The 14,069-nt window shown below is 50.6% G+C and overlaps 1 protein-coding gene across 1 annotated transcript in view; it reads right to left on the bottom strand.

Annotated features, from left to right (window-relative positions):
* GABBR2 (gamma-aminobutyric acid type B receptor subunit 2) overlaps positions 1–14,069 on the bottom strand; it is a gene marked incomplete at its 5' end in the record, with an annotated part of 325,701 nt that overhangs the window by 60,260 nt on the left and 251,372 nt on the right. The window contains 2 exons of the mRNA XM_080940105.1: positions 3,890–3,997; positions 13,459–13,591. Coding sequence (XP_080796231.1) covers positions 3,890–3,997; positions 13,459–13,591 — 241 coding nt within the window. The remainder of the gene's footprint in view (positions 1–3,889; positions 3,998–13,458; positions 13,592–14,069) is intronic.

Raw genomic sequence — 14,069 nt, 5'->3', positions numbered from 1 at the left:
TCTGCTCCAAAGTGCCCTCTTCCAGGAAGAGCAGTATGGAGGGCCCCTGGGTCCCTCACACTTCGCTTCCACCCGGCTGCTCTCACAGCTGAACTGTCCAGGAAGCTGTTCGAAGCCCTTGCCGGCAGCTGCTCAGGGGAACCAGATGAGCATCTGCAGGATGCCCTTAGATGCTTTGCTGCTTGTAGTATTTTGTTGGACACGAGCTAAGACCTCTTCATCCTCAGAAAACATCTGTCCCAGAGCAGAGGATCCCTTCCCTGACTAACCACTCTCACCCCACACTTCATTTTGCTTAGTGAGAGGCAGAAGAAAGGTTGGAATAATGTTTCTCAGTTTAAGACTTTATGGTTGGTCTTTAGAAAAACAGTAACATGCTGTAACACCTCCCATTTGGAACATGAAAATCATTGTGTTGATGTTTTCTTTGATAGGCTTCGCTCCTTTAGTGCTTGAACAATAGAGTCCTGTGAGGTGACACCTGTATGTATGTTTGGGGAGGGCCCACCACCCTAGATGGGCTGGGGCAGGGGAGCTCAGAGAGAAAGGTAGATATAGGAAGACTGTAATAAAAAAGGCACAAGACTGCATTTTTATGTTTATGAAAATCTAGTGTATATGCTGTTATAAGAGAAATTAAGGGGTCTTCAAAACAGAATCCAGACTCAACAGAAGCCTAATAAAATGAGCCAATTATACAAAACACACTGCGTGATTCGACTTATGGGAGATTGCCTGGTGTCAGACTCAGAGAGAGGCACGGTATAAAGTGGTCCCGGGGCTATGGAAAGCAGTGGGGGCTGGTGGGGAGCAGGGGTGGGGTTTTGACTTGCATTTTGGAGATGGATGACAGTGAAGGCCAAACCACAAAACAAAGGTGCCATGCATGACTCGCAGGACAAGAACTGGGCCCTGGTTCTGTTGTGGAGGGCTAAGGATGACAGAAAGTACTATGGTGTGACATCCGCAGAGGAGGGTAAGGTAGAGAGGAGAAACACTCCTCCCCAACATGCAGCGGGGAGCCAGACCAAGCTGCTTTGTTTTCAATGAGGTTGTTCGTTTGTTTCCCTCACAGGTTGGGTCTTACATGAGCAAGGTCTGTCTTGTTGGATTAGCTTTTTCGGTTTGTTTGTCTTGGAGACAAGGTCTCACTCTTTAGCCTGGGTTGCACTTGAACTCAGTATTTAGCCCAGACTGGCTTTATAGTCTCATAGCAATGCTCCTGCCTCAGTACCTCAGGGGTTAGGGTTACAGGCAGGAGCCACCATGCCCTGAGTTTATTGGCTTATGAAATGTGGCAACATTCATGGAGTTGATCATCTTTAGCTGTTTTTAGGTGGACACATTAGCCTTGCTAACCTGCTGCCTGGAATCTTTCACATTATAAGTCTCTTCCCCACGGAAAATCCTATCTTCACTCCTGTCCAGGAAGCTCCTCCCTTTCCTGTCTGTGACTCTTGACACCCCTGATGTCACTTTTCCCACTGCCTTTCCCAAGGTTGTTCTCCAGGTCTCTGAGGACGCAATTACTGCACGCTTCTCCTTTATCTAATTCCATCCTCCCAAGGGCCCTGTGTTTCAACTACTGTTCCTAACATCATCACCATTTTTTTAAGTAGCAGAAAATGGGGGGAAAAAGGTAAAAGTACCCCCTTCAAAATTAAAAAAGAAAAGGAATAAGGAAAAGATAATGAGGACCTTGCATGTCAAAAAGCCCTCTTATGGCCTGTGTTGTCCCCATCTACCACGGGTTGCAGTACCATCAGACATGACCTGAAATTGTGGTTTCTGGAGGTGACGTTCCATCCTCAACCCTCGGGGATGTGCACCCCTAACTCTGAGCTTTTCCCCTGACATGTTCAGTGGGCTGCTGTTTTTGTTATGTTCTTGTTCTGCAGGTACGTGAGGAAACATGGCGGATAGCTCTTGGTGACAATGTGGACAGCCCACAGAGTAGCACGTAGAATGAAAGCTGTGGTTCTTCCAAACCAGAATCATGTTGCATGAAGAGTAGATGAGGTCTAAGCAGAGCCAGAGAGTGGGAGGGCCTGGGCAGGCGGTGGAAGCATGGCAACCTATGCTAGCACGCTGCTTCCTTAGGGCTGGCGAGGCCCAAGAGCCTGCATTGCTGAGCCTCTCGGGCAAGCATAGCCCATGCTGGACAGCCACAAGACAGGCAGAGGGCTTTTGCTGGACTGTACATCAGCACAGTGGTCCACAGCATTCACAGATTCCAGCAACCGAAGCAGGTCACCAGTCAGCAGGCCTGTGGTGTTTGCATCCATTTTCTCTTGTAACAATACAGTGTAACAGCTGTTTAATAGCATTTGCATTGCATTAAGTATTGTAAACAGTCTAGAGATTATTTAAGGTGTATGAGAGGGTGGGTTGGGTAAACGGTGAGACTTGGCTGTTTTGCGTGGTGTGTGTGTGTGTGTGTGTGTGTGTGTGTGTGTGTGTGTACGTGTGTTTGATCCTGAACCTGGTGCCCAGAGGAAGCTGAGAGACAGCTGTATCAATTAGGAAGGTCTAGGAACTACTGATGCTCAACTATGGCCTCAGAGATTTGGCCTCAAGCAAACTGGAATAAATGACTTCTTAGTGTTCAGAATCTCCCACTGGACTGGAACCCATAGCCAGGACTAGAAAGGGCTGGGCCAGCCAGGCCACTTCCATCTCATAGAAGGGGACTGCCAAAGGTACTGTGAGGACAGAGGTATGGAGAAGCACAGGAAAGGGTGGCAGCGCTGCCTCCCTCTCTCTAAGAGCAATCTAGGAAGAGGAATCAAGTTGGAGCTGGAGAAGGAGGATCTAGATCCGGGTGGTCTTAATTGGCAATAGGTAGATATGAACATTCTTAAGGGATTCCATGGGTCTTTTTATCTCATATAGAAGGTCAGTTTGTATCTTTGTCCATTGGATGTAAGCTTATTGTGCAGAGGGTTTGTGGATTAAGAAGTTCATATATAAACCTTCTTGATAAGCTAAAAGAATAATAAAGAGCAGTCTGCACCTGTCTGAGGTAGCCTGGTGTCTGACAGATGGGGGTAGGGAGGAGCAGGACCCAGTCCTGTCCAGTTAGGGCGGGGACTACAGCTTGGAAAGCCGCTGAGAGTGGGAATGGAGGCTCTGAGGATGAAGGGTGCTGTAGGTCCCAGACAGGAGAGGGAGTGGCAACTTAGGAGACAATGTCTATCCAATTCTGTCTGCCGGCAAGCTCAGTGCAGGACAGTGGAACTTTAATAATGGAAATGCCTCTATGGCCAGATGCTCAGACTTATGCTTGGTCGACATCATGTTTACCCACAATGCTCTCTGCCTGCCTGGAGGCAGAGCCTCTGTCCTCTGACGCACTCTTTGAAAGCCCCTTAATTAAACTGGGTCTTAGCCCTGCTGCCCTCTCTTCTTCCAAAGAGGTCTCCGTTACCCCCAAGTTGCAGTTTTGATTTCCTAATGCCATTCTGGATTTTCCCTTCCTTGCACCCTAATTTTGTGGACCCCCGAATCCTGCCTGTGCCAAGCCTTTCAGCGTCTAGACCACCCACTTCCTTCTGCCATGGTCAGGTTTAGCACATGCTCCATTTTTGAGATAGGTACTTAGTCCCTGCTCCTTTTGCCTGGTAACTCCCACTTATCCCCAGGTCTTAACATAGGTGACACTTCTTACAGGAAGCCTCCCCTGAGCATCTTGTGCCCCAGAGCACCTTACATGTCCCCAAACAGCTCCTGTATCTATAGGCTATAAAGGTTTTGTGACCCGATTTCCTGAGAAACTGAGTCACAGGAGGTGGGAAATGGGTTTCCCTTCAATCTCCATCAAGCACATAGTAGGTGTGAAATGCCTATTTATGCAAGAAAAACCAAGTGAACAAGCTGGGTCTCTATTTACCTTCTTCTTCATCTTCACATTTTTGAAGATGGCATGGACCCTCCAGGTCTTTGCAAACATGGCCCCAAAGGCAGTTGTGTAGCCCACGGTGAGAATCCAGGTCCGGACCTAGAAGCCAGGACAACACAGGGGAGTTAACATCTCCCAGGTGACTGACCACCCGGCAGGCAAGTGGGACCTAGGTACTGGGTACAGTCACTCTGCAGTTCGTGCTTCTGGGAGTCAGATTCTGATCCCACAGAAAGCTAGTGCCATTTGTCACTCACTGGATCCTGGGCCCTAGGTGCAGAGGACAATACATTTCATATTCTGCCTCCAACAGGCTCCCAGCTCAAAACAAGCTGCCCACCCAGTGAGACACAGACATCTCTGCACTGTTCAGAGGTCTTTAGAAAGGTGGGAGACAGACACCCTCTCTTCAGGCCCCTCCCATTCCATTCTCTTCCCATCCCTTATGTGGGTGCTAGTCTCATGCTTTGACTGACTTTGGGGCCCTGCTCAGGACTAAGGTCCTGATTGGCTCTTACCTGCTCCCCACACCTGAGGTGTACCTTGATTACCAGCCCTGGTTTCTGACTGGTAAAAACAGCCAGTCTAAAGGAACCCTGGGTTCCTGGTGGTTGAGACAGGATGGCCACCATCTGATGGCTACTCTGGGGCCTCCAGGATGCCCACTTCCTGCCAGGACTATAATGACATTGAGATACTCCCTTCACTGTGTGGCCTGGATGCCTCCAACACACGGAGCCTTGGCCTCTGAGTACAGCTCCTATGACCCCGGCTCTAAGTGATGAGCTGTGCCTGCCCCCACCTTTCCCGAACTGTGGCTCACCCGTGTCCTGGTTCACTCTGGTTGTGAAACCAGACACTGACTGAGAAAGTGGCATGGCCGACCCCTAAGCCAAGGAAGGCACAGCAGGCTAACCATTGTTGAAAAACACATGTGGCATGTGAAAGGGGAGAGCACAGGGAACGCGGCCTTCTGTTTCCTTCTATTAAAAAATCAGACGGGTAATAAATGACAGTGGATTCTTTTGGGGTGGAGGTGGCCACACTGTCACCTACATTATGGTGTGTATATGTACTGCTCATGTGGTAATCCAAGGATGCTAAGAAAAGTGGAGAACTCAGAGGGAGGCAGAGCTGATCCTTGGGGACCGACACTCAAGTTTCTCCCATGACTTGGAGCATCCAGTGTTTTCTGTCACAGTCACTGGGGACCTCACACAGCAACCACCCAGCCAGACACTAGTTCGTTCCTCTGCCTGTTCTCTTAGCATGGACCGAGAAGCCAGAGACAGTGTGGATTATACAAGGTACCATCATTGACCAGGACAACTTGGGAGCTGCTGAATGAGGAAATCACTTTACAAGGAAACTGAGGCCCACAGTGCTTATACATTTCCTCTGCCACCCACTGACAACCCAGAACTCCAGTTCAGTGTCCTGTGCCCGAGTGGCCTTCTCTTCGCCTACACTCAGGGCTGGCCCACCAGCTGGTGCACACTCTGCTGGGGGGACTCTAACACTCTGGTTTTACACTGTCCCCACAAGCTCGAGTGTTGGATGCTGTGTCCCCAGATGCTGGTGCTGTTTGGGGAGGTTGTAGACATCTTAGGAGGTAGAGGCCTGATGGAGAAAGCGGGTCCCCAGAGGCTGGTCTTTGGAGGTTACACCTGGTCCCTGATTCTCTGTCTCTGCTTCCCACACACCACACAGGTGAGCCACTCTGGTGGGCCACACACTTATTACCATGGTGGGCTGAAGCTCCTGGGTTTATCGGCCCAAAGACATTTTCTATTCCTTAAGCTGTTTGTCCAGCTACTTCACCACAGTGATAAAAGTGTAACGCACCTTGATGGTTCATCTCAATTGTCAACTTGATGGGACTTACAGTCTCCATGGGAACAAACCTAGGCTTGTCTGAAAAGTTTTCTGATGAGGTGTGTACCCTCAGACTGTGAGCCAGAAGAAACCGTTTCTTTCTTACGTGTCTTTTATCAGGTAACTGTCACGGCAAGGAGAAGCCTCACAGCCTCTCCACGCATTTCAGAGAATGTGTTCACCAGGAGACCAGCTCCTAGAGTTTTCCATCACATTATTAGAAAGTGACTTTCAGCTGTAAACATACTTGGGCATTTTCACAGAGGATGGGCAAGAGGAAACAGTGCTGCTCTTTTGCCTCGTTCTGTGGTCCTACTCGGAGGCCGCGTGTCACGGCCCTGTGCCCGGCTCACTCACAGTCCCTTGACCCACGTTCTCTTTACAGCCGTCATTACCAGGCTGCTTGTCTCTTTTGAGAGAGCCAATTTCATTAAGATTCAATAACATAAATTAAGTGAGTTAAAACTCGATGAGAGAAATTTAATCTGGCGTCTGGAAGCAGAAATGTGTTGCGGTGGAACCAACTGAAAGCCAAGAAGGCTACCGGCGCCTGGGCAGAATGCTTCACAGATGCTTGCTCCCTGGAGAGGCTGGCCCTGGCTGGTTTCTGTCAACTGGGACTTGGGGAAGGTTCCTGCCTTTCGCTTCCTGATGTAGGGTCTTATTAGGCCTAAGCAGTTTGTGCAAAAAGTGTGATGTGTGCCATATATATGATTCCGGGCAGCTGTGTTCCATCTAGGATGTGGGTGCACTGCAGACCTAATGTTTATGTGGCTTGGCCATGGGTGTCCTGCAAGCTCTCCCCATGTGTCCCTGGGGAAGGCTTTGTTCACACCAGGCCTTCCCTGGGTGTCCCTTCATAAACTTGTGCCTCGTCTAGTAGAATTGATCAGGACCACGAACATGACTGGATGTCCGGACCGGGGAGTCCCAGAGAGTCACTGAGGATGCCCTGCTGCGGAATGGAGCAGTGAGAAAGGACGCTAGAACCCGACCCAAGCCTCCCCAGGCTGGCTCACCCTGGGCCACATTCCTGAGTGACTCTCCCAGGGAGGAGGCCATTTCCCATCCATTCCTCAGCTCTGCCAGGGTCTGTGACACTGAAGCTGCCAGACTGGTGCTTCCTCTTTCCACCTAAGGCTGACCCCGGGTGACCCCCAGACTGTCTTCCTCTGGGCTCTAAAGCTGCACATGCCGCTTTCATTGGGAGCCTCGGTGACAAGTAGATGCCCCTTAAACCCCTCAGTTCCACGGCTAGGCTGAGCCCATGGCTCTTCCCTAAGCTTATGTTTCCTCAGATGACAGTCTTGCTGCCTGTCACTCAAGTTAGAGACCTGAGAACTGCTCCAACTCCTTCCTGCCTCCACTACCTGTTCCATCTTCAGCCATGACCCACACAGTGACAGTCCTCAGCTACCTCAAAGGGAAACCCCGCAGGACAAAACAAGCAAAGAAAGCAAACCCCACTTCTGGCCCTTCAAGCAAAACTATCTCACTAACTTTTATTAGACTTGAATTTACCAGAAGGCCAAGTGGGCGGTTCTTGGGGTAACAGCTACCTTTTTAGTTAGAGTTAGAAAAACCTGGCATTTCTGGTAGGGCCACAAGAAGGCTGCCCTGCCCCACCTTTGTCTAGCTGCCTCCCACGATGAGCACACAGTTCCCTGTAAGCAGGGATGGAAGCTAAAGTCGCTCTCAGGACTCAACCCTACATGCTGGGACGGCACTGCTCTGCTCACGGAGCTCGGAGGGAGGGGACACACGTGAGCGTATCCCTGGAGCTCTATTTTTTTGCAGCTCATGTTTGGGGGGACGAGGTTCCTGGGCTTCCACGATGCCTAGATGCCTGGTCTCTAAGAGACTCCATGACAGCACGGCCCCAGAGATTGTATGGGACGGGGAGGGCAGCGTCACTGACACCCCTGGCCTGGTAAGGAGAGTTCTGCAGACATTTGCCAGGGTCTGTTCATGTCTGTGTGCACTGCTTAAAGCAGTGACAAAAGCCTCTCCTGTCTCAGGCAGGGACATGCTCCTCTGTGTGCCCCCTGAGCAGCCCCTGGCTGCACTGGCTTTTAATACCAGTCCTGCAACTGGGGACTCCTGCCTAGAACATCAGCACAGGTCCTTGCCTCCCTGCCTGCCTGCCTTGCCACCACACTGCAGGTGGCAGAGGCTCACAACAGCTTGGTTTGTCTCCAGTCCAGAGCAAGGCCATAGCAGGTCACAGTTGCCATGGAAACACCTGCACCAAAACTACCAGCACCCACCCCGGGTTCCCAGCTCTTCAGCTGTTCACTCTGCCTCCTTGGTATCCTTCTAGAAGCAGCCACCATTACCCTAACAGTCCATCATTCATTCATAAGTGATCCGTCCAGCCATTCATTTATTCAAAGGCATTCATTAAAACTTACTGTGAGGTAGGGACTTGGAACTTTAACCCTTATAACCCTAGTATGGCCCCACATTTACAGAAGAGCGAATGAACTATAAGGTTCAGAGATGTTAGAAGCTGAGCCAAAGTCACACAGCTAAAAAGTCATGCTGTATGGTTTTGGATGCAGATACCTGCCAATGACCTCTCTCTGGGGACAAGTTAAAAATGAATAAAATCACTCGACTGTACTCCATAAGGAGTACATTTTGTGGTATCTTGATTTTTTTTTTAAAAACAATCCAAATGGACGAATGTTTGGTCGGGATACTTGGCCGGCAGACAGATAACAGCTCAGCGTCTCTGAAACCGAGTGCGGAGCCTGGAAGCCACATGGTAGGCAAGAGTGGATCCTCCAGGGTCTTCTGACTGCCACACGCATGCCTTTGCGTGTGTGCACACTCCCTTCCTGTAATAAATAAATGTACTAAATTTAAAAAAACACACTTTTTTTTTTTAAAGGAGAAGACAACTTATGGCAGACATTTCTGTAAGTGTCTGGTGTTTCTTACTCTAGCTGAGCATTGCTGGGCAGCTCTGGTCTTGCTCTCATGGGAGGGAAAGGGTGGCAGTTCTGGTGGCCTGCCTCAGGGTTGGACGGAGAGGCTAAACCTGAGTAAGGAAACATTGATGGTGTTGAATTCCAGGTTGGAGTGGATTTGAGGGTCACCCAGAGCTGCTGGCTTGCACCCCCAGCAATGTTGCTGAATCAGGAACATAGCAGGTTCGGTGGGGTTTGTTGTCTACCAAGCCTCTGGGCCCTCTCTGTGCACCTCTCTCGGTGGATTCTCCCTGATTTCCTGTGCCCTGGCTGAGGTTCCTGCCTAGACTTCACGGGACTGTCAGTGTAATTTCTATTATCACCTGCCTCCTCCCATTCCAGCTGTCAGGGCTGGAGTCCCTGAGCCAGGTGGGCTTGGCATCTGGGAGCCAGCATTCCCTTCCCCCAACATCAGGGCTTTGCCCACACCCAACATCCTTCCCAGAGACTCTGTGCCCACAGGGGCTGTGTTGCTATGGTGACTCTACTTCTGACAGTGTCCAGGGAGACGGCACCATGGAGCTGGAGCTACTTGCAGGACTTGCTGAAGCTGGCACTGAAGACTGGGAAGGTTCCAGAAAGGATCAAGGGTGGGGGATGGGATCGCGTGTGGTTGCTTCCCCCGCAGCAGCAACGGTGTGTGCACATGCAAGTTCATGTGTGCGCCTGTGTGGATTCTAATGGCCTTCCCAAGCAGAGGCCTGGCTCCCCAGGGCGGCCCAACCCTGGGGTTGACATGGCTTCATGCTGAGTGGCTGTCATAGTCGGCCATATTAAAATCTGCAGGGTAGCTGGGGGCCATGTGTGGGGAGACAGAGCAGAGTGACATTGTAAACCAGTTGGCTGTTCACAATGGAGGCTGACTTCAGTGCCCACCTCATCTCCTGGCTTTGAGAGTGTTGTTGACCTGGGGGCCAGGCTGTATCCAGCACGGTAGAGATGGAGATGTTCGAAAGAGACAGCCATGCCCGTTACGTTAATCTGACTATTAAACCATTAAAACAATGGACCCCAGAAAATGAGAATTTTCCAAGAATCTTATGCTGGGAGAAGAAAACACCCTCGGCCAGAGAACCTGTCTCCTGGACAGAGTCCTAAGAACTTAGACTTCCTCCAAGGCTGAGGCTGTGGCGGGTCAGTGGTGGGAGGGGCTAACCCTCAATGGGGACTGCTCAGATGGGCCACACTCTTGGCCCTCTTGGTTTTTTGAGACAAAGTTGTTCTGTGTAGCCCTGGCTGTCCTGGAACTTGCTTTGTAGACCAGGCTGGCCTTGAACTCAGCGATCCACCTGCCTCTGCTTCCCAGGTGCTCGGATTAAAGGTGTGTGACACCTCGGCTTGGCCTGTACTTAGCCTTGTAAGGAAAGTCTTATTTATCTTTTTGTTTATGTGCGTGTTTGTGTGCATGTATATATGTGTGCCACAAGTCAGCAAGTGCCCACGGAGGCCTGACTCTTCTGAAGCTGGGGAACAGGTGGGTGTAAGCCACCAGTGTGGGAATTTCCAACCAGACTTGGGAGCTCTGCAGGAGCAGCAGGAGCAGCTGCACCATCACCCCAGCCTCAGGACCCTGAAGACCCTGAGGAGGGCTCACACCTGTCACTGGATCTTTATGTCTCTCTTTATAATGTGGCCACACTGACTAAATCCCCTTCTCCTGCTTTTTACTGTTTGACTGTTTTAACTAGGTTCTTAAGGGCAGGTGGATAAAGCTGACTTTTTGGGGTGTAGACTGTGACACCAGGCTTGATAACACAAGTGACACACTGTGAGGCTTTCCTCTCCTCTCCCATGCCGTCACTCCACTATCTCATTTAACCCACATCTTTCCCTACCCTGTGAGAGAGGGCTGTTCTGCCCATTTTACAGAGGACAAAGGTGAGGCTGAGTTTCAAGCTTTGGGCTCGGGATAGTCTTGGCTCTGATTCTCCTCTCTGTACCCTACTTCCTGTTTCCTGCTTGCTCAGGGTGTCAGGGGGATGCCACTGTGGGCAGCCGGCAAGTCCAGAGATAGAACAGAGCCCATCTATTGACATCAATAGGACTCAGGAAGGAGGCTTCTTCCAAGAACGAGCCTTCCCACCCTCCCCTGGTACTTGGGCTCTGCTGTCAAGAGCATCCAGTCCCCCTTACTGAGCGACAGAAAAATTATTCAGGAAGTGACCCCAGTCATACACTGAGACTGAACCGGTTCAATCCAGAGGATGCTGTTTCTCCTGCAATCACATATGGGCTCTCTCCACAAGGTCCCCGCTACTGATAAAGGAATTCTGGGCAAGAGATCTGCCATTTCACCAGCCCAGGAGCTCAAGCTCGGGTCGATTTGTAAAGCACGTCATGATTTATTCATGCCGCCTCCCCGGGGCTTCCCAGGACGACCTTCCTCTCACACAAATGAGCGACTCCCAGAATAGAATGTCAGGCTTCATTAAGGAAAAGGCCCCAGTGTGGGGACAGCCTTTCCTTGCTCCCTAGCTCCCTGGGCTGTCATTAGCACTTGGAGAATTCAGGTCAAATTCCAGAAAACCCCAGCTGGAAATGCCTTGGAGGGTGGGGTACAAGGGTGACGTACATGGAAGGCCCACCTCTGAGAAGTGGCTCTTCTGGAGGGCAGCTCTCAAAGTTCCTCTGCGCCCAAGACTCATCTGCCCCATTGGAGGCATCCTAGCAGTGCCAAGGAGCCCCAGAGCCCCAACAGGGACCGGAGCAGCTGCAGAACCAAGGGGTACAGTTCTGCAGTGCACTTGGGGGACAGACACGGGTCTCTCATCCTCGTGGGATATCAGCGAGGGGCTGGACCAATGTGCAGCCTAGATATCACCAGGAGAATCCCGGTACCAGGTTCATTACTGTTACCACCATGGTTCTCTGAGCCCTTTGGAGCTGAAGTTGAGGGTGTTTTTGCCTGTTCCCAGGTACTTACTGAGGCGCCTCATGGAAGCACAGGACCCGGCTCCCTCTGCCACCGGGTGAGCTCAGCATAAACTAAGACTATGTCCAGGAAGGGCAAGACACTGCTTATTCAGGAACCATGGGGATGGGGCACTGCCACCTGGGACTGCTTCACAGCCCTGGGAATGTCTGTGATCCTTAAAAGCTTGATGCATGATGACTGTGTGTGTGTATGTGCTTGCATGTGTGTGTGTGTGTGTGTGTGTGAGAGAGAGAGAGAGAGAGAGAGAGAGAGAGAGAGAGAGAGAGAAAGCATTGTGTTGTGTGTGTGTGTGAGTCTATGTGTGTGTGTATGTGTGCGTGCGTGCATATTGACTGTGTGTGTGTTCGTGTGAGTGTGTGTGTGTATGAGATAGAGAGAGAGCACTGTGGTGTGTGTGTGTGTGTGTGTGTACATGTGTGTGTGTGTGTGTGTGAGTGTGTGTGTGAGAGAGAGAGAGCAAGAGAGAGAGAGCATTGTGTTGTGTGTGTGTCTATGTGTGTGTGTGTATGTGTGTGTGTGTGTGTGAGTGTGTGTTTATGAACATATTTTAGGGTCCTCTCTCGGTACCCTTTACTCCCCATGGCTGAGCAATGGTGACCTGAAGTTTTGGACCAGTAGGAAGGGCCTGAAGAGGTGGCTTTGTAGAAGGCCTGCCTTGCTCTCACACCCTCAGGAAGCATCCACAAGGACCGCCAGTCCGTCATCCACCAAGACTGATGTCCTGAGCCTCCTCTCCAGCTGTTTTGAGGGACACAGCTGGCCCAGTGATTGCCCTGGGGCAGTGGGGCAGGGCTGGGGTGGGGAGGGCTGTAAAGAATCCAGTGCTTCACCCAGTTCTTTTTTGTTGCTTGTTTTGTGACAACTCATAAAAATATGAGCATTGTGGACACACCTGTGATCCCCGCACAGGTGTCTGGGACTTGCTGGCAAGACTCAAGTCCTAGTGATAGACCCTGTCTCAAAGAATGGCTTCTCAGGAACAACACTCAAATTTGACCTCTGACCATTATATGCACCAATACACACCTGCACATACACACCTGCACATACACACCTGCACATACACACCTGCACAGCTGCACATGCCTACCCCCTCTCACATGTACACATTCACTTGAACATGCATGCATACACATATGTATACACTTCCTGCACAAAAAGCATACATCTGCACACACACACACACATATATATCTACTCAATCACATATATGCTCACATGTACATAACCACCTACATACATCTGCACACACACACAAGTACACCTCTTATCCTCTATATACACACATGCACAAAACTATGCATTAGTGTACTCACACAGATTCACATACCTTCCTTTGTTCTCTCTCTCTCTCTCTCTCTCTCTCACACACACACACACACACACACACACACACACGCACGCACACACTTACAGGAGAAATTATTTCAGGGAAAAATACTTCAAAACAGATTTCTGGGTTGAACAGTAATGAAAAAAATTGGTTTGAAACGTCCCTGTCAGAGGAAGTAAGACGACAGCTTTTCTCCAATTCCAGGTCCTCACACCAAAGCCAGCAGGTCGAGGATGTGTCATCTCACATGCCCCTGTGACTCTGGGTACTGATGCTTTTGTTCCTGATGGAAGGTCAGTGTGGTCCCTGCCTGTCCGGGATCTTGTACCTCCTGTCCCCAGAGCGTTCTAGTTTTAGTCCTTCACCCGGCAGTGGCCTGTCTGTCCTAGAGACCCTCGGTGGTCCAGCCACTGCCTGTGCTCGCTGCAGTTAGCCACAGACTTACCGTGCAGAGGGTTTCAAAGGTCTTTTCCGAGACGAAGGATCCATCGAGGCCGAAGAGGAAGATGGATGCATAGGACAGCATCCCGCCCAGGATGATGAGGTTGTTCATGTAGGGGCTTGACATCTTGATCAGCCTGGAGAAAAGAGGCACTAGGTTACCCAGCGTCTTCCCCACACGCTGGGTAGCACTGCTATCAAATGTTGAGGAGTGAGGGAAACAGCCCCGAGCCGGTCTGCCTCCAGGCTGATGCCCACTGCTTCTGCAGAGAACCCCAACAGCTGCACCTTGTCCCACCTCCTTTCTCAAGCCTACCTTTCGGTCCTCTAGAGAAGGGACACTTGTCACAACAACTTCAACAGCTTTATCTATTGGAACTTTTGGCTTATGGGATTTTGGATTAGGATCAGGAACACAAGTCTAATTGAATGGGTGTAGTGAGGAGGGTGGTTCCCCATACCGTGCTCCCCTACCGGACTTGGGCTCATCACAGACCCCTGCAGCCAAGTCTCCAGGGTTGTTCAGAGACTGCTCACTGGGTGGTGAGTCCCCCTGGAACACTTAGAAAGACCCACACTGTTCCATATGTAAAGTGACACAGGGGAGTGACACCT

Source organism: Micromys minutus (genome assembly GCF_963924665.1).
Source record: "Micromys minutus genome assembly, chromosome: 28".
Classification (NCBI taxonomy): domain Eukaryota; kingdom Metazoa; phylum Chordata; class Mammalia; order Rodentia; family Muridae; genus Micromys; species Micromys minutus.
This window is presented reverse-complemented; position numbering and strand designations above follow the sequence as displayed.